Genomic DNA, 24,137 nt, shown 5'->3' on the forward strand with positions numbered 1-24,137 from the left:
CCGTTGATGCAATAAGAAACACCGAGGTAATGAAAAAAAGCAAAACGTCCAGAGAGAGAGAGAGAGAAAAAAAAGAAAAGACGGGAAAAAGAAATAAATAAATAAGTGTAGGAAATGTTTCGTGCTTTACCAAGACTGTTGTCGCTGCTGGTTGGTAGATATTCAGGTGTGTGGGTGTGATGAGGACTTGTCCTGCTCTTTCCTGATCTCAGTGCCTCGATTTCCGGTCTCAATGCCAGACGACGTCTGAGAAACTCTTGGTAGGATATACGGCCATTTTCATCTGCACCAAGTTCTCTCATCAACTCCTCAACGGAATTCTCGAGGTTCAGCTCGCGGCAGACAGTCAACAGGTCCTGACTACAACACAAGAGATCAAAATACTGTAGTTTAGATGAGGAAAATTACCATGAGAATTTAATTAAAGAAGTTTGTGCCAAATTGCTGAGTGGACGGAGACTTTTGTAATGTTTAGAAACATTGGTCTGAAATCATGAAAATGGTCAGAACTATTCAAAGCAAAACTGTTAAACCTTCAGTTCCTCATTCTGAATTTCCCAAAATAATAATTGACGAATTGTTCAGAACTATTTAATCAAAAACTGAAAATGAATATCGAATGAAATTACAAATTAGTCAGAGTGGAGTGTCAGGTAGAATACGAGAATTGGAGATAACTGATAATAACTCAATGAAACTGATTTAATTTGACATATTCTGGGCTCAATGTTTTTAATCCCCGAGTGGAAATGGATGTTGCTAAAGGCACCACTAGGAGTGAGAAATTTTTAATGCATGACTTGATAAACCGAAAGGGCTAGACGTCAATCCTACCTGGTATCTGGAAATGCTGAATGTGACGGGTCTCACGTCGAGTTTAAATTAAAAATTCAACGATCAGCGTCGCGTGTGGTTACCGTGAAAAAATTGATAAAACAATTCCACCAATTAACTTCAAACGCTTCTCCAGGAACAATCCAAACCCATTAGTCAATAAAAATAAATCTACGGATTATTTTTAATTTAATTGAATGCAGAAACGTTGAATAAGTTTTTGCATAAAAATAATTTCTGTGATGTAAGTTGGATGAAAATTTTCAGGGTGGATAATATTCAGAAAATTATCAGACTCGTGTAACGAGCCATACAAACTTGACTCTAATACTAAAAAATACCCAGGTTGAACACACTCGGGGGTGGGTGAGGGTATGTGCTCCAGAATTACGTTGCGCACGAGTGCAACTGCATGGCATATTCGTTGGACCTTGTTAGAATGAGGAGTGTAGTGGATGGTAGGAAGGGTAAACAGTCGAGAACAAGCAGCGAAGCGTAAGAGCCTTAACTGCCAAATTGCGACTCCACTTTTCCATGAAAGACCACAAAGATACGAGACCTGGAGTGCCATGAATTTCGGCCTGACTAAAAAACGAGTTAACTGAGGAGATAATGCCCATTGTTCCCTCTGCCTGAAACTGTTCAATTGCCGATTAAATACTATTCCCAACAGTTGATGTCATTCAACCCCTGGCTTCTGATAGCCAACAGTCGATGTTTTATCGAAATCCAGATATCAAAAAAGTATCGAATGGGGAGGGATGGGGTGAGTCCACGTGGAGTACAAAGAGTCGTTTGTATTGAAGAGTAGAAATGGCATTCTTCTACTGAACAACTACGTTCTAGAGGAATGAACAGCAAAGGTACATAAAAAAAAAGTCTGTTTGAACGGGAAATGGAGAATGGGATTTCACGTGGAGAAGGCAAATCAGGAAAGAGGATTGAATTCCACTGGGAGCTTCGCCGAGCGCATTCTTCCTGCCATTTCCTTATCATGGAGAAGGTCAAAACAAATTCTTAGAAGGGATCCCCATATTTATTCCAATCGTTACTAGACTAAATCGGAACTATTTTTGGTTCATAGTTGACACCAGTAAAACGGAAATTCCTCTTAAATTTCCCACATTAAATTCTAATAATTGTCAGATGACATGCGACATTGCCTTCACTCGGATCGATTCAAGAGGATCATTCAAGTTGAAATTGTCTGCAATCAGACTGAAATGAGACACAAACACGAGCGACAAAAAAAATAGAGAGAGTGAAGTGGAGAAGTGGAGAGAGGACGATCGTTAAAATCCAAGCGTCGACGTGATTAACGCGATGCAATCAATGCTCCGACGACGTAATTCGTGTGTAAACTCTTCACACCCGTCAAACGCCCACAGTCATTGCGCATAACGGTAGAAACGAGTCATTGCTGAATTTCACTGTAAATATGTATTTCTCACCTCGGGCATAAAAGGTAAAAATGAATTAATAAAAATGACGGAACTTTTAATCACACGGTATTTTGTCAAATGAATTATCATGACCACTTTTGAATTTACTTTCACCATTACAAAACGAGAAAACTAATCTCTCCTTGAGTGGAAATTGGAATTTAAATTCCAATGACATAAAGCAATTTATCTTAACAACAGAGTTTTGAGATTTTCTATGGGGGTGATTTGACGACAGTTTGATGTCTGATCATGACAAAAAAAAGTGAGGTAACATCAAAGGAGCTTCTCTTAATACCCGGGTGTCTCTGATGAAAGCGCTCTGTCGAGGAGCAGATGAAGGCTCATGCTGGAGGGAATGACAGGGGATAGAGGGGCGGACAGCAAGACCTGTCGTATCTTCATCTGCTGTGTGACAATGGTGTCGCCGGTAGCCTGACGGTTGAGAATTAAACGTCACTCCCCTAATTACCATGGAATTTATGTGGAAAAAAATATCGGTAAACTGATGACATTCGCAGGAACTTCACTCCTTCATCATTTTCTATTATAATCTTCCCTTGGTTCTGTCTACGGTGCTGAGAATGGAAGATAAAGTATCAATTCGCCGATATCTGAGGAGACGAAAACGCCAAAGCCATAGGACCCACTAAATCTCCATTTGATTTTCACTATTGATTTTTTAGATGTGAGAAAATATGTCATTTTTCACCATTTTTTTCGCCCCCGTGAATGTCTGCGCTGATTAAACCGGTCAATGATCCTTGTCTCCCATGACTTGATCACAGATTCCATCAGAGTTTCAATTATCACTCACAACCATAAATTTATCAATTCCCCTAAAAGCCTAGGTTCAATCGATTATTCAATCAGCCCAATGACGTTTAAATGCAACTGCATCTCCATCCGTTATTTCGTATCCGCACAGTTCAACGTACCCCGTGTCACTGGGTTTTATCGTACTTTTGAGTGAAAAACAGGAGGAAATTGCCAACTGCCATTGCAACTCCGTGGGAAAGCCGAACCTATTGCCCAGACAGCAACTTGTCCCACCAAAGTGGCTAATGTAATACTCACTTTTTATTTCTCATTCGCTCGTGTCATTCCGGGTGTGCTCAATCATTTATCTTTTGACCGTTACGAAACTGGATTATCAACATTCTGTGGGTTATTTGTATCAATCATTCCGACATTTCTATTAATTACGAATTAATATACTAATAGAAAAATTGTAAACCGAGGAGAGCGAATTGACTCGCGAGTTCATTAAATTGTCAACAAACAGCAAAAACAAGTGGCTGAATTTCACACCTTTTGTAGCCGGTTTTCAGGTACTGAAAAACGTCTAAATAAAATTAAAAATTAATAGGTAACACTCTTCTTTAAGGGACCTTATTCCCCGAATCATGTGGAAATTCCTGACCCCGGGTTAATCCTTATGAATATTTTTTTAACTCCTTCCTGTCGTTACAGATTATCGGCATTTTATCCACATGAATTCCAACGATTGAAAATAGAACGAGGCTTCAAAACCTAAGGGGAATTTTTAAAGGTGCATCCTCAAACATTTTCCAGTTCAACAGCGGAACTGATAGACAAAAAAGAGTCATCAAAAAGAGTGAGAAAAAAATGCAAGGGCTGGAGAACTGATCGGATGAGGTGGAGTGGGAGATGGGGGTTGTCGACGCCGGCAGTTTTACACCGTTAACAATGCGCCACTCATCGGGTCCCCCGGATGTATTGTGCGTGCCAACCACCAACGAGGGCTTCCCGATAAAAGAGGCAAAACGAGAGAGGAACAGCCCAGAGACGAAACTTTCACTGCGGCATGGGAAACGTGCTTTTGTGAATGAAAAAAAAAAATGAAAAAAAAAATCAACGTTCGAGTACCACCGACGCTCACTCTGTCCGTGTGTAACCGAACATTTTCCGCCTTTTCACTTCGCCGTTTGTACTCTTTGTGGCACTTTTTTTCCTCTTGATTAAGGGATCTAAAAATTCACTTTCATGTACTCATTCGTGATTTTAATTACGCAGCTGGGGTACTTACATTTGGTTTGGGTACTTGCGTTGTTGGCAGAGGAATTGAAATGGGGAGGATGTTGTTGGAAGAATAAATTGAGCAGATGAATGATACTGAATTTTTGTGGTGTCGGATGTTTGAATGAACGAGGAATGGAGAAAATCGAGGATTGGAGGCCTGGAAGTGAATGAAAGGAGGTATGAGTGACGATTTTTCAGTGCATACTGTGATGAGAGACCGATACAATTGAAGAGTGAAGATACTTTTGGAAGATTAAAGAGATGGAGGATTTCAATAAAAATTATCGACTGAAGTTTACTATAAAGTCTTAGAATTTCAAAACGCAAATATAATCGCAGGAAATAGTTCTTCGTTTCGAAGAGAGAAGTAAAATGCCAGGACGTTGTTGGTAATTTATGGAGGACTTTCACAATTCCTGAGTATTTTTATGTCAAGAAGTCAGATTGCTATGGGAAATACCGGATTTGGACACCAAATTTCTACTTTTTCCGACCAATTAATCAACATGGGAGTGAATTAGTCTCTGACACCACAATGTTTCAAAAATAAAGGCCTAACAGAAAAAAAATCGATTTCCTTTTCCTAAATTTTCGACTCTTTTCCATCACAGAAATAACCTTTCGCTCTTTCGCACATAAATGGGAGAACTTCCGGCTCTTCCAACTCCCATGACGTTAAATTCAAAGCTCTAGTACCGAGTTGACTTCAAAGTCAGTTACATCCACCGAGAGTCGAGTGGTGGATGAAAAAAAACTGGATTCTTCTGATATTGCTGGGGGGAACTGAGACACTGGGTGACTCATTGGCCATAAAAACTGTTCCACCCTTCGTCTTTGGGCATTCGCAACCCCAGTGGGGTATCGGTAAGGATTACACGACTGCAGATGCTTAGAAATATCGAGAAAAAAATGTTGGAACGTTTTGTAATCCTCGCATGTAAATGCGAATCATAAATTCGATTTATTTATGCGGTAATCATAGTATATGACTGGTTATAAATTACCAGTTATAAAAAATGTACGAAAAATTAATTCCACCATCAAATGATAACTTCTCCACTGCGAAAGAGAAATGAGTAGCGTGAAGTTCATCAAAAGCGCAACTTCATTTGCTCGAAAATTAAAAAGTCTGGAGGGACATTACCCCAAGCCTCAAGACGTGGGGTATTTTGAAATGTCAATAGCCGGCGTGTGCGGACGCACGCATGAGCAGCCCCTTTAGAAAACAGAGACAGGCACGCGAGGAACAGTGGCAAATACCGGATGCTGTAACCTGTCATTTCATCCTCCAGCACACCCTGGCATTATATCATTACCCATCCCACCAAATCTTGTTGAAATACAAATCCAACTTTGTCTGCACCCTCACCACCGTTAAAACTCTGGTGCCGTAGAATAAACTTCAAATTGAATGGAGACTCGGTTTTTCTCATTCAAAAAGTACTTGACCGTCCTCTTAATTGGCCTGGATTCCAACTTACAAAGTTTCTTTGGAATTTAGCACGAGGACTGCATTCAGAATGAGTTCAATGAATTCCTCGAATGCTTCGAAAATTTTTCTCGTGACTATGGGTGATTCATTATTGAGTAATTTATTTGTTATTCTTACCTATCAATGAAACCATCGCCATCTCCGTCGCAAGCTTGGAAGAGCTTTCTCACTCTCTCCTCGTCGCAAATGGAGCCCGCCTCACTCTCAGCATCCGCTGTCTGTGACATTCTTTAGGTGTCCTCTCTATCAGCCATATCATCGAATCCATGCAGGGTAATCTGAGGGCCTCATGTACTCAGTCTCTCACCTCACTGCTTTTTGTACAGGTTAATGTCTGAAGTTCTCTGGCACTCCTTTTCCATTAATATTTTATCGATGTCATCCAAGGTACGACAAAAGACCTATTTTTGGCGAGTCTGGTGGAGTGACCGAGGGCCTTTTCACTGGGCTTTTTGCGTATTGAAGAATGAATTGATCATGTCGTCACCAAATGGACAATTATGTTTTTGTGGACCTTTGGAGCTGTCTCTGGAGTTATTGCACGGCTTTTGTTCAATTTCATTACACTGTTTACACTGCACGACACGAGGGAAGCCATAGTGTGATATACATTACGAGGGAACTGGAAAATCCGGCGTTTTACAGGGGTTGGATGCGTGCGATACGCCAGGCCGGGTGTCAACGACTTCACTAACCCTAACCTAAAATGCTAAACTCTCATCCCTCCAACGAGAATCACTGGAGGTCCATAACAACTATCGATTTTTTTTCCACCCGCATGCGAATGGGTGAAGGGAGAGAGAAGTCAAAATACTTTGACACGCCATCTTGAAACTCGGGAACCCCCACCATCATCACTAAGCTCACATCACACACTTGGACCAACTGTTTGTGGGGACTGAAATGTGAGAACGCTGGCGCCATCTGTTGGCGCGGGGGATACCGCGGACGGGGAAACCGTGGAGGATAATGAAGAGAATTATCCTGCCATGAAAAATCAAACCAGTGCAAAATATAACATATGGATGCAAAGGTGTTAATGAGAAAGAAAAATTGGGAAGGAATTTTTTCATATGAATAATTAAAGGGGATTTGAACTCGTTGAAGAATGACCTGGGGCTCTCGGCACCTCCCGCGAGATTTGAATTTTTTGAGGTCAACTATTTACGGTAGGTGTCTCTTTTTTCTCCAAGTGAAATATTTTTTGAAAGTGATAAAACACCAATAGAACAATTGGGAGGTATCGCTTCTCGGCTCATTGAGCTAAGATCAAAGTGTAGTATCTGTTCTTATCAGCTTAATATCTGATACGCACTCCATTGGAGTGCCAGAATATTAAACTGATTTTTGGAAATAGGTGGATGCACGGAGCTTGCTCCGTTTCCACCACAGGTCGACCTGGCATTGCAGTACCGCCAGGACTGGCCTAACAGTCTATTATAAATATAAAAATTATTATATATCATTCTTTACAATTTTCGTTTTAAATAAATCAATAGGATTAATTAGAAGTAAAGCACTTCCTCGCAAATACGCTTTGATCAAATACCCATTCCTCAATTAAGTTTGAATGAAAAATTTCATTTTATTACACACTATTATAACTATTAATATTTATTAGTTTGACATATATTATGTGCTAAATAATATCAAAGAAATTCTACCACAATACGTTTACAACTTTCGCGAAATGGAAGCCACAAAAACTTTAGTTAAAAGCAATTGGACTTTGCTACCTTCACATTTGAAAAAATTATTCATTCTGTCCTTCAGATTGTTCTACTGACTTCCTTTTCTTCAAACTTTTATCTTTCACTTCAGGGCCACAGCTCTCACCAGAATCAGATCCATCAAATGTTCGTTTATTACTTCTATCACAGGGCACAGAATCAATGCCATCTCGGGATTCACCTGCGTCGGAACACTTGTCAAGAACTTGGGAAAGTAATTTTTTTACTTTTATCGGCTCCGGGCTGTATCCTAGTAAAATACAATTGACGTGTTCCTCAGTGGGTAAACCTCGGTAAGCTCCATCGTCAACTTTGTACCAAGGTATGTAATTTGATTTCATTTTGGAGACTATTTCCTTCAGCCTTCTATTTCTCTCGATGTCCCATGTCACGTCTCCTGCTGGGGTTTTCACCTCCCGGAGGTTTTTGTAGTCTCCTTTTTCCTCTGTGTACGCTCTGCAAAAATAATCCCAAATTCTAATTCGTCCGATTAATTTTGCGGATTGCGCAGTAAAAAATATGCTAATAGGAAGCGAACGGATGTTTCTACCTGAGAAAGTCTTCTTCTAGGATTCCATAACGTTCAGCAAGTGCTCGGTAGGCGTCAACAATGTCTAAGGATAAATAACTGAAATTTTCTTTACTCCTTCCCTTCTCCTTATAATCTTCCAACCACTCGTTGAAAACCTCCAGGGCTTCTCGAATTTTCGCGAGCTTCTCTGAATCCTTAGTAATTTCCAAAACGCGCTTTCCGCGTCTGACGAAGCCACTGATAACGTTGTACTGATAACTGATGTCACGACCATCCAACACTTTCAAAGTATCTAATGCCTTCTGCTTGTCTTTGAAGCCCATCGCACTTTCTTCCGGCTCTGCTTTTCCTTTCGGCATTTTTTCTAGTGTTTTTTTCCTCGAAAATTAATTACCTGATTGTTCGCAATTTTCTTGATCTGGAATTGATGAAGTAATTGCGTACGATGGTCAATTGTATCCGCTGTTTCAACACAAACTCCACGACTTCGGCGACACTACTGACCGAATAGGATCCACAGCCTCAGTAATTTCACAGCTTGTAGTGGACAGTAAACATCTTGACGAGTCATATCCAGAAATAAACAGAAAGGCTTGAATTTGATCATCGAGATGGAAGGTGATTGCGTCATATGAATACAAGATTCTCCGGAACATCTGTTGACCGTGAGAAAATACCAAATCCATTGGAATATCGAATGATTCCAGTGTTATTAACTTCTGGGGAATATCTTCTAGAATAATATATTTTTTACTGAATTTTAGTGGTAAGCATTAATTTATTTTGATTCAATCAATTTTTTTCCGTCAATCAAAGTCAAAATCATTTTCCTAGCAGTTTTCCCAATGTCAGAGATTAATTACGATTCGATCGATGATCTGATATTCATATTCTTTAATTCACTCGTCCAGTAGTGAGAAAATCAATCGAATAATTAACTATTGATAATTGAGCTCATGAATCTTTTATTTACACTTGTTCTTAGTCTATCATCATCAATAAATAATTCTAATTATGATTAATTATACCACAGCTCAATGACTAGAAAATAAATTCCACTATGTACAATAAGTCCTCTAAATAAAAAATACCATAACGATTCCAGACAGTTTCATGGAATAAATTCATTTATTCATCGAATGAATTCACTCATTCGCTGATTTATTAATAGAATCGAATGATTTTTTTTTTACTTCCCTTCACAATCTAACAGACGCAACTGTCGACTCCCAGACAAGTGTAGGAGGCCGGTTCAATTTTTGATCCAGCGGTTGATTCCAAAATTGTTGTGGCCTGCGTATTTGCGGTTGTAATGGGTAATTGGTTGCGTTGCGCCGACTCGAATGACACTAGACCGGACGATTCCTTTGCCCTCGTTGAAGTCTCCTCGTGGGCGTAACCCGATCGCACCGTGTCCTGCGTTCTGATGTCCAGGGGTAGCTCATGAGTGGTCAGACGACTGTAGTTCAGAAATGGATCCGGATATGGTGACGTCGGGGGGTGATAATGATGGTGTGAGGGATTGCTCGGATATTGGTGGGTGGGGTGAGGGTGATAACGACTTGAGGGGGTCTTGAAACCCTCGTTTGTACCCAAGTACTGGTGGAGGTGGTGTAAACTCGATGGGCCATACACTGGAATAAAAACAATGATTTTCTAATAACTCGGAACCGTTAGAAAATTAAATTTGTGAGATTGAGGATTTAGGATAATTATCAAAAATATATGAATAATGGGCTTCTAGATCTTTCCACATAGAAAATGCTATAAATTTTGAAGAGTGTTATTTTCAAATTGTATTCACCTGCTGCTGTATTGGAGTACATGGCGAGTACAGCATCTCCATAGCCACTGGGATGCTTGGACTCATTAACTTCATTAGAGATGTTTGAGGATTTACTAACCACCGGGTGTCCTCTCATGACATTTCCCTGGCTGTCACCTGATAAAGAGGAAGCTCCAGTTCCATAGGCCATGTTGAAGAGAGCCTCCGGATCACACACGAATTTGTAGACGTATCTCTCACCAGCGACCTTCTGCATTATACCTTTCTCGTAGTAGTAACGGAGGGATCGACTGAGTTTGTCGTAATTCATCGCTGGTCTATTTTTCTGGACCCCCCATCGTCGAGCCACCTGAAATCCAATTTATCTGCATTCATCTTGAATTTACCTATTTAATTATCCCTATCTTCCTCTCATGAATAAATTTTTCAGCTAATTTTATTAATCCACATATTTTTTGTGTCTAAAGTCCTTAATTTTTCGTTCTATTCACATAAGACAATAGATTACCTCTTCCGGCTCAATCAATTTAAATTCCATTCCTCGTCCAGTCCAGGCGATGCATGGAGCATTAGCTGGGTCATCCAAAAGCGCTACGAGGAATTGCCAGAGTTGTAAGGACCCCCGCCGTTGTTGCTGGTAACTAATAAAACAAGAAAACTCAGTGAAGATCCATTCTTCACAATAAAAAGTCTAGAACAAATTGAGATTCCGTCAGGCATGAGGAATGAAGATTGAAGGACTCACCCAACAGCAACGTCAGTCCAGGAAGTGATTCCAGTAGTAGACGGTGGCCTCTTGATGTATTCTGCGTTCCAGGAGTTGGTTGGGGAGCTTCTCTTCTGATAGCAAGAGCCCGGGCGCTCCCAGGAGGGAGTCCTGGCATCCGGCTGGCCTCCCAATTCCGTCCAGGTGGGAGTTGTGCTCCTCTTGGTGTAGTCCGTTGACCAGGACTCCTGGCGTGCCAGGAAATTTGACTCTCCAGAGGCTGATGCATTCGTCTGGACCTGAGGCCACTGGGAAGTCACTGATGACGCACTCGCTGGTCTACTCGACGTCGGTGAGTCCCTGCGTTCTCGGGGGTTCAATATATTGCTTGTGTACTGCTGCTGCCTTTGGTAAATCAAACTCCTCGCTGAAAAATATTCAATTATAGAAATTCAATTATATTTTTTTCAATATATTTGATTGCAGGATTTTTTAACTAATTTCTATGAATCAGAGAGAGGATTGAGAATATTTGGAGAATATTAATACGAATGTTTATTTCATAAATTAAAAATGGGAATTCCACTAGGGTTTAGACCTAATTACATCGTTTAGAAATTGATAGTGAAGTCATGTCATTGTCGTAAAAATTTATTTCCCCAGTTCCAAGCCCCGAAAGAAGCTTAAAAGGGTTGTTTTACCCCTCTCTTTAAACATTTGAATAATTAACAACCGGATTTGCCGCGTCGACGCACGTTAACAGTATTGCACTACGTCGCTGGTCCCCACGGTGGATCGACCGATGTGATTCCAACGGATCCGCTTCCAAGCAATCCGCATTCATTTCCAGTTATTTTTCGCTATTCCTGTTTTGTCTATTTGCTTCAACTCTGCAAGGTTTTTAATTTTTAATCACCAAGTTCAGCATTGCACTATCAGCATGGATTGAAGATGATTTATTTTTACGAAAATTTTTGATTGAATTTCGTTGGAAAAATAGAAAACAGCATTTTTTAAAGAATAAAAATGATTTGGAATTCTGAAAACGTGGAGAGGAATAAAAAAAGCGAAGGTAGACGATAGGATATCAGAGATTGCACTCACGTGCCATCGACGCTGAAGTGTTTCCCCGTGAAAATATCGACAGGAAATTGGTTGATATTCAAAGCCCTCGTCCTTCCGCCAGCCAATCATTTTCATTTTTTTTTTATTTTACACTTCTAGATCAATTCATAATCTCTTTATTTTTCTATTGTTAGATTTAAGAGCAGCCACATTAGTGGATATTTGAAATGCGCGGCTTTTCGTCAACCAATCATTTTTTATTTTTCATTCCTTGATGAATTTATTTGAGAAATTCTTCTTCAAAAATTCTCTGGGAGAATTGTCTAATTTTTAAACATATGAATTTTTAAATATTTGGAATATTTGTTTATAATAATCCTTTAACATCGATTTTAATCAAAATAATTCTACATGTCCTCCCTCTCTCTCTTTCTCTCATGCCGAGAAAGAGAACATTTCCGGCGAAATTACTTAATAAATGTGTCAGTCTAATATGCAAAATAAAATATATTTACTTTAAAATAAAATATATTTACTTTAAAATAAAATAAATCACTTAATTTACCTGGAATATATTTAATCCGCATGAGAACTATTTTCCGCCATTGCGACGTCGCGCGCGCGCGCCGCTGACCGCCGAACGGTCCCTCAGTCGGTGGGACGCAAGTGCTCGGACGGGACCGTTCGCGGGTCCTCCCTTAATTGTCGCAATTATTCCGCCATTACCACTTATACAAAGCCATTCACATCGTGAATATCATCCCCAGGACAGCTTCTAACCCAGGGGCACCCAAGGACGTCAAAAACTTCCCGAATTATTGCATCAGACAAAGGCATTCACCTCGCGAATATCATCCACGGAAAAGCCGGAAGCCAGGGGTGCGTCCAAGGAGGTAAAAAATTTCGAGAATCGTTGAAAAAATTGCGGAATCGTGGGGGAAATTGCGGAATAGTGAGACAAAAATATTTAATTTATTCGGAAAATAATTTTATTCGATTTATGAAAATGGATTGTGGAATATCGAGACATTTGAGACGCGGAAAGGACGCGAGAAACGGACGAGTCCATTAAACGGGGGCGTAGGGGGGAAGGCAGATAAAGCACAGGCTCGCGCGCTACAGGGGGGCTACACAAAATGGCGTCCGCGACTAGTGAGACAGTGAACGACGCTTTGTCTTTCGGTTTGCAGTGAAATTGTTTATAAAGTACGTAATTATTTGTGATAAATATCGCGTGTGTAGCTGAATAGAGGATTGACATCATCAATATCAACAATTGGGGCACCCGGTAGTTGTGGAGAGGCTGTGATTGAAATAATGGTGAATCTCAGAATTCGCGAGAATGATGCAGGTTCGAACAGGTCCAAACAACAAAGCCTTTGCTGTGAGTCTACCTCAAATGGGCATCATATTGCCATTTCTCAGTACAATTGTTTTCAATCGTCAGTGCCTCATGCCATGAGCTTTCTTAGAATCGTTCGGGGGAGATTTTTAAACGTGTGTTGAGAAAATTCGGATGCTAAGCGAGGACACGGCGCCAGAGGACAACACAAGGGCACGGCCGGCACGATCGAGGCGGGAGCTCTATTTACGGTAATATAACTCTCTATTTGACGATGCCTGTGTTATGAAAAGTGTGAATATTCACTTGAATATTATATGATTGGAACAATTGACACAAAGCTTGTGCTTATTATTCAGAATTAAAATAACAGTGCTTGGACTCAGTGGGGTTATTGTTGAAATAAATTATTGACAATCTGGACAATGAGATATGGTAAACATTATGGGCATCAGGAAATGAGAGATAAATTGATAACATTATAACAATTGATGTCGGTGAATAGAAGTGAATTAGGAGGCCGTCTTATTTTTTGGATTAGAATTATTGGAGATATTCTCCAGTCACATATAACGAACTAAAAATTGGTTTAGTAATGGAGAATTTTCTGGGGAGAGGGAGTTAATGAGTGAATTTGTGTGGTGCTGTGCTTTTTTGTTATCACTCAGTGATAGTTTTTTGTGCAAAAAAGTGTTGTGCATGTGTGTGGTGTTGTGATAGATGGATTGGACTCTTCGGAGTCAGCTTTCTTCAGCACTTGGGATATACGAATTTGGCGAGTTCCAGTTCGGTGAGTCGCATGATTTTTGCAATGCATGCTCCTGCCGATATTATTGGCCAGAATCATCGTTGGGGGGTCTCCAATGAATTTAAGATATTTTGCGTATTGTTATCTTAAATTAGCAAAGAATCAAGCAGCAACGAAGGCTGTAGATAAACCTGAAATGTTGATACCCCGATTTAGACTGCGGTAGAAAGGGCTATGACGGTGGGTTGTGTCGAGGTAGCCTCGAGGATTTGCAGCCTCGGTTTTAAATTAAAATTAATCACAAGCTGATGAACCCCGGGACCCCGTCAGCAGAGGGGTTGAGCTGGGCTTTTGGTCCCTCTGACCAAAGCCACATATAATATCACATACGCATTTCTGCCCACCAATTGTCCTGTCTTTATTTTTTATTCTAAATTTTTTTTTCTTCTGATGAATGTTCAGTTGAATGTTTCTTGCACCAATAACTCGGGGGTAAAAATGACGAGAGAGCACTCGGGGATATCGTATTATTAACGTAAACTGCGAGTGAATAATTGAGTCGGCTTAATGGCTGGGAGAATTTCGAAGAGCGAGAGATACGTAATCCCCAGGTGACTGTAAAGTAGCCAAGGCTCAGCCATTGGCAAAATTCAAGCGCAGTATTTCAATTTGACAAAATGCATCACAAATTGAAGGGAAAGAAAAATGTTCAGGCATATTTATCGATTTATCGTAGACAAAAAGAGATGAACATATGGGAATGGGTTATCCGATGTTGTTTGGCCTTGTTCATTTTGCTTTTTACTAGTTATTCTCCGGGGAATATTTTTTTTTCTCTTCTTCCCAGTGTGCCATTTATCCGCGTATCTCGTTGGCTCTCGCTGTGTGAGATGAAAGCATTCTTCAATTATTCAATTACGTTTACTTAGAGCACGCGTGAGCTTAATTCCCTGAAGACTTCAAGCTACTAGGGAATATTTCGATGGTATAGAAGACGGTATCTTCCGGGATAGTTCTAAAATATCTGAAGAGAAAAGTTGGAGAAAAATTATGTAGATTATCTCGGGAAATTTTTCTGAACAAAAAGCACTCATTGTGTAAATTATTTGTTAATTGATACTGAGAATTTTTTTTAATGAATATTCAACCACTCGAGAGGAGTATTTATTATTTCAACACCGTAGTTCGTATATTAAAAATTGAAAATCGCAGTTACGAATATTTTTATTGAATATTGGAATATGTGCGCGTAGTATCCGAAAAGCTCGTCTTTCCTCAAGAATTGGGTATGAGAATATTTACAGGCATGGCCTGGGGCACTGTATTTGCTTCTACCGGAAGTCAACACGAAGCTTCCGTCTGGTACGTGGGTTTGCTGAGAGATTTCATGGGTCGACATTATGGGTTTTTCTTTCAGAGGAATAAATATTGTGAGGGATGGGAAAATTGATGGTCAACATGTGATAATGATAACACATGATCAATCTCACATGTTGAATGTCTCTTCTGTTTCTTTTCCTCGGAAAGTTAATTAATTATCCAAGAATTTTGACGGAACAGGTTAAAAAAAATTATTTCAGTCACAATATTTTCGTTTTTAACATATTAAAAAATCTAAAGTACCTGAACAGTAAAAATAAATAAGCCTTTAATTTTTTACCAATGATACAATGTGTTTTGAGACCTGAATATCAAGCAGACAATAGTGGGGGATAAATCAGAAGTCGTTGGTATAATTTATGAGATTTATAGGGTGGAATTGAGCACGTGGGCCCACTCTGCTGTCCCCCCCTTTTCCCCCACTAGCTTTGTCCAGAGATTTGTCACGGAGTGGGAATGGGTGTATTGAGGGTAACTTAGGTACAGGGTTCAATCGCTCTTGACATTATACCCAGGGATTTATCTGGTGTTTTCGGGGAGATCGAGATTTCATGAGCTATTGAAACATTTTCATTTGATTCGATTCAATGATGTCAGCCTATACATTCAATGAATTTGGAGTGAAGTGCCTATTATCTTTAATATTGAATATTTTTGTTACTCACCAGAGGATGCTTCTTGTGATGTTGGTGATGAGAGATTGGTAACTGTCGTTGGTTCAGTGTAGCCACGATCCGTCGGCTCTTCTTTTACTGCAATACTCTCCGTCGGTTCGTTGCTCCTTGGGCTCAATTTACTATTTGTTCTGAAGATTGAGAATATTATTTTATTGAAATATTTTTTACTTAATATTTATGGGTAGATTCACTTACCCAAAACAATTTGCTGGGGCTGCTGGACTCAAATCCAGATAGTTTTGTCCTGCACCAGGATATTGAGGGTGATATTCGTCACTATTTCTCCGGCAATTGGCTTCTTGCTTGACTCCTGAAATTTATAAACAATTGAAACGAATTTTTTATGGTAAATAGATCCTATTTGTTTTCCCTTTGCCAATCGACACAAAGAAATTTATATCGACATTCTCAATACTGCCGAATGATTTTACGTCATTCAAGTGAAGGTGGTGTTGTTGAATGAAGAAAGGGCCGAGGACATAAGGGCGCGTGTCACTACGGAAGTTGAGATGCTTCGTTGCAATGGCACGTGAGGACGTAATGGCTTGGTGGTTGGGGATTGAAGCATTCAAAATGATAAATCGAATAGTGTATAGTGCCGTGGGAAGGTTCATACTCGAGTTTAGTTTATCCAATGATCATTTGCCTTTGCAAACAAACATATTATTTTCGTAGACCCCTCGTCGATATTATGAAGATCAGTGTTTAATTATGGAGTGCAATTTAAACTGGGTTTAGTGCTGTGTTGATGAAAATTATTGGCTGTTTCGTATGAACAAACATGCCTCGAGGGTTGACGGAAAGCACCCGTACCGAATTATGATATTATGATGCTGCAGGGGGAGGGTGAGGTATATTGGAAAATTGGGTAAACAAAAAAATTCAATCTCGATGATTTTTCTGGGACTTGTGAAGGGGATTAACATTTGTCGATTATATTCATTTGGGGTGAGTGGTAAGTGATGGATCTTGTAATCGGGGATTGAAATTGATTTCTTGAGTAGAAAAATTTAGTCCCTGGGGGGAGAATTATTATAAAATTTTATGAGTTGGATTTATTCCGGGGAGGATGTCTTGAATTTACTACTTTCTCATCAGCATCGTGAACTTAGGAGATAACTTTGTTTGGGTACTAGATGGAAATTATCAAGCTACAGATTACGTGTAGCAAGCGTGCCAAATAGACTGTTCAGACTCGACTTCAACATTTCCGGGAGTGAGTTAATACTGGAGATTGCGGCTTGATGCATGTTGGTGCACATGTGCTAGATGATAACCATAAATTTGTGGGAGAATTTCTCATTTCCATGAATATCCGATTTCCATAGCTGTGCAATGCAAAAGTAAATAGTATGAGGGTTCAATGAATTGAATGTTTTACCTGGTATGTGTGGAAATTCGGGCACGTACTGCTCACTATCTTCTGTTTCACAACTACTTCCTGAAAAATAAGAAAAAATTGATTTATATAGGGGGATGATTATTTCAATTTTCTATGTGGGTTACTGAATCTAAATCTCTGGTCATGCTTAATTTTCGGTTGTCTGGGGAGGGGGATGATATGAGTCAATCCTCCCTTGACAGTTAACCGACACACCCCCGTTTATCCTTTCTCCATTATATTCAACGCTTATGATGTCCACAGTTGGGTTATGCTGTTAATTGAAATTAATGCTCCTGTGGGTAGAGTTTATTTATCAAAAGATGCTGGGTCATTATGGCGTAATTGAGATGACTGTATGTTGGTATGTCATCAGTTCGAAGAAAAATTGAGATAAAATTTCATTGTAAAGTACATTCAATTTCATTTTGAAATTCATGTAGAGATGTATATAGGGTGTGATATTGTTCTCCACTAAAAACATTAAATAATCTATTAGTTAGGGCAGCTATCGCGGTCAGCATTGATGCCATGATATTCTGAAAATTAATCCGGGGGTTTGCCGTAATGATAACGGCCAATTTCTTTTTCTAAAAAAATGCAAAAATAAACGCCCGAACAGGGACTCGAACCCTGGACCCTCAGATTAAAAGTCTGATGCTCTACCGACTGAGCTATCCGGGCTATAGTAACTGGGCTTCCCCCTGTCATACAAAAGCTGGCCGCATGACGCTAAACGTCACTTACCATCAGAGTGCGCTGTCTCTACCGAAAAGTCAATATCTCTTTTTACTCCTCGAAATATATTTTTTTTTGGCTCGAAAGCAGTTTGAAGCTATTAAAATCGCGTCACCATGTGTAGATCTAACCTTATGTATCTTCATGGTGAGGTGCATTTATTTTTTCATGGCTAATCTATGGGGACGATGTACGAGGATATTCTACTCCATTCTATCAGGCTTGAAATCGGTGTTTCAGATTCGAAGTGGAGTAGAAATGTTGGACAAGCATTTAAAAATTATTTTCATTAATTATATTAGAAATTCCCAGCATGAAGCTGTAGTCCCTTACCATCTTGAAGCCAATGTTCTTGTCTGAATTCAGTTGCCGGATATATTGAACCTGAAATTAAAGAAATTGCAAGTGTTATCCTGCAGTGGAAAACGAGTACTCTTCAATTATTACCAGATATTCTAATTTTTAAATAGTAAATTGTTGAATATTTTTCATCCGCACATCATGTAACGGTCTAGACTCCCTTCATGAAATTAGAACAAAGGATAATAATCACGCTCGTACCCCATTCATCCATATATATTTTCACATTTAATGGTCATCGTGCTGAATTCGCCACGGGTGTCCACTCATCGATAAATTCGTTGTCCACACATACAAGATATCGTGAATTCTAGGAATCGAATCTGTGGGCAAATCACACCTCATTGCCCCCGGATAATGATAGCACTCTGATAGCTCCCCATCTCTAGACATTCTCTTAGTCCCTCGATATCAATTCATTCTTACTCATCGTTGTCATCCTCTCGTACATCATTGACGTTAGTACTTTTTCTGTCGTCAATTTTCGATTGAATTTGACGATAAAAATTCATTTGCAGAAAAATTGTAACATATTTTTCAACGTGAAATAACAGTTTCAGTATTTCTTATTCACAAACTGAAGGAAAATCAAATGATGTTCAGAAGAAGAAAAAAAAAACGTTCGATCCGAGTGGTAACATGATTACTATAGAGAAATTGCGGCATTATAGGCGGTAATTGAGTTACAAATTGAAGGGTCCCCCTCCGATTTTGCGAGCGAGCCCTGCTGTTGTGGCATGCCAAATGCTAGATATAAAGTGTCAATCACGGGCATGCAGTACATGAGAATTTATTTCGTCTTTTCAATTTATTTTCCACCACAAGGAGAGAAACGTTGGGTGAGAATTAGGGAGAAATTCTTGTCAAATTTTACTGTGCAATTGTCAAACGTCAAGGGAGGGAACAGTATTTTTTTTTTTCAACGATCTCATGCGATTTATTTAGTGCATAGAATATTGTTCATTATGAATTATAAAAAATGAGGAATTGAATTATTAAATTTTGATGGGGAAAACAAAGTGATAGTTTTAGCTGATAAATCAGTCGAATAGGGAAGAGGAAAAATAGTTGTCGTTCGTCAACTTTAATCCATTGAACTTGTAAAGACGAAATGAAAGACCACAGGAACATAATAACTTGGTTGATGCGTCGATATAAAGATATAGACCGGTCGGAAAGTCAACCTGCTAGTGACAGCTTTCCTTCAGAGGTAGGGGGGCAGGTCCTCCCTCTTGTAATCACGCGTCTACGCGTGCACTGAAGGCCACATTTTAGTTTTTTAGCTGTGTTAGTGTATCAAAGAAGATGTATCATCAAAGAAAAGCAGGGATACTCAGCTTTCGTTGTAGTTGATAGTGTAATATTTGATGAAAATTTGTAGTTTCAATTCACTTACCATGATGGCTCTTGTCTGATGGTGGTTGATTGACTGGATATGCTGAGCAGTAGTTAGTATTTAATGCAGTATGTACTGGCTCTGTCAACCTGGGGAATCCTTCATTAGTCTGAAAAATAAAGAATTGTCAATACAAATTGAATAACAATTTCCTTCTAGTCTTGTGGGATTTAAAAAATTGTGCGAAGTCGTAGGAGTTGAGGATTCGATTGTTTTTTTAATTTTTTTATTGGAAATTTTTATTAATTGGTCTAAAGATAAATCATCTTCGGGGGAAAATAAAATTTGGAGAAATAGAATTGTCTGAAGGTTGAAAATATTCACTGAATTCATCAATGCTAAATTTAATATTTCATTTGAAACTGTTGGTGGAAAAATCAATGAATGAAAATATTGATAGACTAGAGTCCACGATAGGGGAGGATGAATCGAGACAGTGAAAGAAAATTTAAGATTGAAGTCAGGTGACTTGGATATATATACGATTGTAGAGTGAGATGAAATACGAAGGCGGAGGACATCCGGCGAACGATTGGTAGGTTTCCTCCTTGCGGAGCAATCTTGTGGTAAACCCAGTTACCGGCCCCCGTGAATTCTCGGTTATTAACGAGTATACCATCGTGTACAAATCGTGATGTATATTACGGATTTTCACAAATGTAATATCAACCCTTCGATATTCCCACTAATACTTGATCATACGCCAGTCTAAGGGCAGAGATCATCGTCAACCTTCATACTTTTTTATATCAAATAACGGATAGAAATTTTTCGTGTGATATTTTCAATAATCGGAGATGAGAAATCAATCGAATTGAATAATAATTACGTGTGCCAAATAAATGTTGAAGATATTACGATTTTTTTTTTCTTCGGTTTATACACGAAAATTAGGGGTTACATTTTGCATCACCGCTAACTAATTTTGAAAGAGTTTTTGTAACGTGAAAAATGGTGTAAATGGTCGGATAGAACTTGATAGTACGATCTCCCATCCATGATGACTATTAATAACTGGGATTAATCCGTGGTCTAATATCCGGCCTCTACTTTAATTACATTCATCATTAATAATAATTTTCCCATCCGTCTACCAAAATCAGGGATAAAACCTCTTGGTTATTCACTTCTCAGTTAAACATATAACACGCGTCAATGGACAGGGTTGACGTACAAGTCGATGGAGTGAATTAAAGAGCTAATGACTCGTGATAGGAAAGTACAAACATGGTCGCGTGTCAACCAGTATCGTGATCACTTCCCAGGACGACGATGTATAGGTTTTTTTTTTTTTTTATTCATTCCTGTCACCCTTAGGAAAAATGTTTCGATTTCAGCCGATTCATTCTCGCAGACTCATCATTGCTGGATTGTTTGTCCTCGTGTGAGTCCCTCGGTGAATTTTATTGCCTATGGAGGGGTTTTCGAGTACTGCTTGGTTAGGTTGGTAGTCGCGTGCGGTGAAATTGATGCCTTGCAGTGTCTACTGGGGTAACGCCCTGTTACTTCGTTTTCAAAGGGGGGAATGGGGGAGGGGGGGGGATTCCCCTTAACATTGGGGGGAACGGGAAAGATGCTCTCTTAACATACACTCGTCATTCCGCCTTTCGATATGGTTTATAATAGAGTCATTCATGGGATTAGTTCATGTGAAAATTTTTTTTTGTCGTCTTCATTGGAATTGTTACATCAATTCTTGATTATATTTGATGTTCACAGTTCTCGGTGTGAATGAATATGTGTTGAGGTCATTAATTTCAGTGAGACTTTGACATAGAATTTAACTTAATGAAATATGAAGGGATTTCTGATGGTTTTTGGTAGAATCTCGTCATTATTGTAAATCTAAATTTGTCAGGGTAATGAATTTTCACGCGATCATTATTTCTTTCATCGATATTACACTCCTTGGAAATTGTCTCCTACGCTCTTTTGGACTTTATCGTGTATTGGCCACTGGGGTGCGACGACAATGCGCCAGCAAACAATAGTTTTTTTTTTCTTTCCTCGTAACAGCATAAGAAAAGTCGAGCGGCCAAGAGTCGATTCGGCTAATTGATTTTCCTTGATCAGACTTCATTTCTTTAGTCCGAGTTTTCAGAAAAAAAATGTGTTGACCGAGGCGTTTTGTGTTAGAATCTTTTATGTTGTACAATGGATCACGTTAGTGGTAGGGTTGACACAGATAATATAAATGATTTAATTTTTCTTTAAATTCAATCGCAGGAAAAAAATGGGCTTTTATCAGTGAAATAATAACAGTCGTTTCTCCTTTTGGGTAAATTTTTTTTTTTTCAAACTCAATTGATGTATTTTCTTTTTGACTTGTAATTATTGTTTGAAATTGAGCACTCAAAGTATGACAATGAAATGTAACGTCAACGCCCAAGAATAATAAACTTCTCATGTACAATATCGGTTATATACCCCTCAAGTGTCGATACACGGCACGCGACATGAGTGTCCCACGGGATGCGAATGGCCAACCACCCCTTTTGTGTCCTCTAAACACGTAATTGTCACTCCCCACCTACCCTGTATGCGGTAGCATTCCCCTCCCCCTGATCGGGGCCACACGTTTTCAACGAGGGGTGCAAAAACCATGGGTGGCCTATTCAGTTACTCTGTCGTTGTCTCACTCGTACTTTATCTGTTTCAATGATTTCCATTCTTTTTAAGTTTTTCGGATATCACTTTACCCGTGACGTACCGGCGCTCGAGAAGGACCACTTGATTTATGTTTGTTGGGTATGAAAATGGCACGATTCCCACACTAGTTTCCTCTCCTCCCTCTTCTAGTTCTTTTTTTTTGCGATAATAGTTAATTGAGATCACATGGAGGGAACATATGCTTGCACTCGAGTTTCCCAGGGATGAAGGGATGACACCTCGGGGAATTTTTGTTTTGGGGAGTAGTCAAAGGCGGGAGGGGTTTGTTTGGAAAACAGTTAGGTGAAGAGATTAGGGGTTAATTCGGGTGGATTTTTCAATCGGCGATTGTCGTAGCCAATTATGGAGCTGATTTTTTTGGCCGCGAAAAAAAATTGAGAGGATTATTAATTGTGGAGTTAATTATGATTTCGCACTTGAAAAATAGGTAGTCGGTAGTCAATATCTTATGCGACATTTATTCAATTAAAAATTGATGAACTTAGGGAATGAATATAATTTTTAATGTCAAGTTTTGTCGGTGGAAATTTTATTATATATGGATTAGTTTCATGATTGTTTTGTCTTTGAAATTTTTAAATTTTTATTTATGTAGATATTTTTGCGCTTTTCGTTTAGTCTATTTTTGTTTTATTTATGGAGAGGCACAATTTAGCGGAATCACTTGAATTGAAAAATACGAACTATATATTGAATATTGTCAAATATTTCAAATGAAGATAATTTCACGTTCCATTTCAAAGTTTTTAAATTCACTATTTTTTCATTATTCAAATGTTGCGATTAAAACCCTCAGTGAATAAGAAATTTCACAATTAGTTCTTTCGGATTTTAGTATTTTATTTCCTTCTATACATGCAACATGTTCTAAACTAATGAAATTATTAGTCAACAATTCTTACCATTCTTGATAAATCCGCTGTAACAGGAACCTGTTGGTCAGGAATGCTCATCATCTCGCTAATCACCCACAATAATCACTCAAAAAATTCTCCACTCACATTCACACAATATCTTCTTCTCAATCCTTCAGATTTCAATTTATACTCATTCCCGAAAAAAAAATTCTCTCCGCTAGTCTCAAAGAATATATACTATCCCGAGATGAACCTGGAGGCTCGAGTGACTTGATCTGTTCTGAGGGTGAGAAAACAAAAAGTTTTCCAGTCACCGGGAAAATGCTAGGGGGTGTGCACTCGTGTCCCGGGGAAGACTTTGGTACCGCCTACTCTGTAACACCCCCGCGAGCTTTCACCCGTATTCACCACTTTATCAGCTGTACACTGATTCCATGGTATCACCCCCCACAGTTCCCAACTCCTAAAAAAGGGGCGTTACCTTACTCTCATTGGATAGAAGCGGGGGTGTATTTTTTATTTGGCGAGTTACAAGGCATCCCTGGCATTCGGAAACCCTGTAATCTCTGTCTACAGCACAACCCAATTTTTTCATCAACTTTTTTGAAATTTTACTTCACTCCTTTTTGAAGGGAATTGAAATTCACCTGGATATTTTATCTCAATTTTCTCGTGATTTTTTTTTTCCAATTCTGAAACTATTTTAAAGTACGTGGAAAATAAAAATTTGACGTTGATAGCATATTTCAGATCCTGAATAATTTTTTAGAATCAAAATTATTTTAATGAGGAAATGAGAAATTACCGGAAAATACGATTGAATTTTTATTTTGTATTTATTTCTCCCAAATAATTTGGCAGATTGATTTTTAAACGGAATAATAATTTACTCGCGCGAAATAGCAATTTCTAGGAGCTTGAGTTATCTCCTTCATTATCACAAGTTGATAAAAAAAAA

The 24,137-nt window shown here is 39.0% G+C and overlaps 4 protein-coding genes and 2 non-coding genes across 7 annotated transcripts in view; 2 read left to right on the forward strand and 4 right to left on the reverse strand.

Moving 5' to 3' along the window:
• LOC135163564 (uncharacterized protein) overlaps nt 1–6,699 on the reverse strand; it is a 26,654-nt gene extending 19,955 nt beyond the window's left edge. The window contains exons 1-2 of one of the 2 annotated variants that reach the window (XM_064123096.1): nt 5,929–6,699; nt 131–360 (exon numbers count right to left, since the gene is read on the reverse strand). In XM_064123096.1, the coding sequence (XP_063979166.1) occupies nt 131–360; nt 5,929–6,038 (340 nt within the window). In that variant the 5' untranslated portion in view covers nt 6,039–6,699. Of the gene's footprint in view, nt 1–130; nt 361–2,988; nt 3,210–5,928 lie in introns of those variants that run through there. The other variant, XM_064123097.1, reaches the window with a different exon arrangement.
• A 354-nt stretch (nt 6,700–7,053) lies between these two features.
• LOC135164163 (U2 spliceosomal RNA) lies at nt 7,054–7,246 on the forward strand. The gene has a single exon (XR_010299246.1). It is a non-coding gene; the product is annotated as a U2 spliceosomal RNA (small nuclear RNA).
• Nucleotides 7,247–7,407: 161 nt separating this feature from the next.
• LOC135163589 (uncharacterized) lies at nt 7,408–8,597 on the reverse strand. The gene is made up of 2 exons (XM_064123152.1): nt 8,092–8,597; nt 7,408–7,997 (listed from the first exon to the last, which is right to left on the reverse strand). Exons 1-2 carry the CDS (start codon nt 8,430–8,432, stop codon nt 7,565–7,567), a joined length of 774 nt encoding a protein of 257 aa, XP_063979222.1. The 5' UTR covers nt 8,433–8,597; the 3' UTR covers nt 7,408–7,564.
• A 90-nt stretch (nt 8,598–8,687) lies between these two features.
• LOC135163603 (uncharacterized) lies at nt 8,688–23,278 on the reverse strand. Its single transcript, XM_064123176.1, has 10 exons — nt 23,225–23,278; nt 19,653–19,761; nt 18,230–18,280; nt 17,159–17,218; nt 15,973–16,087; nt 15,766–15,905; nt 10,605–10,992; nt 10,368–10,500; nt 9,878–10,208; nt 8,688–9,707 (listed from the first exon to the last, which is right to left on the reverse strand). Exons 1-10 carry the CDS (start codon nt 23,276–23,278, stop codon nt 9,280–9,282), a joined length of 1,809 nt encoding a protein of 602 aa, XP_063979246.1. The 3' UTR covers nt 8,688–9,279.
• The window catches only part of LOC135163569 (double-stranded RNA-specific editase Adar), a 105,583-nt gene continuing 94,175 nt past the window's right edge, over nt 12,730–24,137 (forward strand). Inside the window, exon 1 of the mRNA XM_064123113.1 lies at nt 12,730–13,762. The gene's annotated coding sequence lies outside the window, so the exon portion shown is untranslated. The remainder of the gene's footprint in view (nt 13,763–24,137) is intronic.
• Trnak-uuu (transfer RNA lysine (anticodon UUU)) lies at nt 17,770–17,842 on the reverse strand. The gene has a single exon. It is a non-coding gene; the product is annotated as a tRNA-Lys (tRNA).

This window comes from Diachasmimorpha longicaudata, chromosome 6 (genome assembly GCF_034640455.1).
Source record: "Diachasmimorpha longicaudata isolate KC_UGA_2023 chromosome 6, iyDiaLong2, whole genome shotgun sequence".
NCBI classification, from domain to species: domain Eukaryota; kingdom Metazoa; phylum Arthropoda; class Insecta; order Hymenoptera; family Braconidae; genus Diachasmimorpha; species Diachasmimorpha longicaudata.

Coding starts and splice junctions, on each gene's coding strand:
- LOC135163589 (XM_064123152.1), bottom strand. CDS start 8,432: ATGCCGAAAGGAAAAGCAGAGCCGGAAGAAAGTGCGATGGGCTTCAAA. Junction 7,998..8,091: donor CTAGAAGAAGACTTTCTCAG/GTAGAAACATCC, acceptor TTATTTTTGCAG/AGCGTACACAGAGGAAAAAG.
- LOC135163603 (XM_064123176.1), bottom strand. CDS start 23,278: ATGATGAGCATTCCTGACCAACAGGTTCCTGTTACAGCGGATTTATCA. Junction 16,088..17,158: donor CGAATTTCCACACATACCAG/GTAAAACATTCA, acceptor TATAAATTTCAG/GAGTCAAGCAAGAAGCCAAT. Junction 10,501..10,604: donor TGGACTGACGTTGCTGTTGG/GTGAGTCCTTCA, acceptor TTGTTTTATTAG/TTACCAGCAACAACGGCGGG.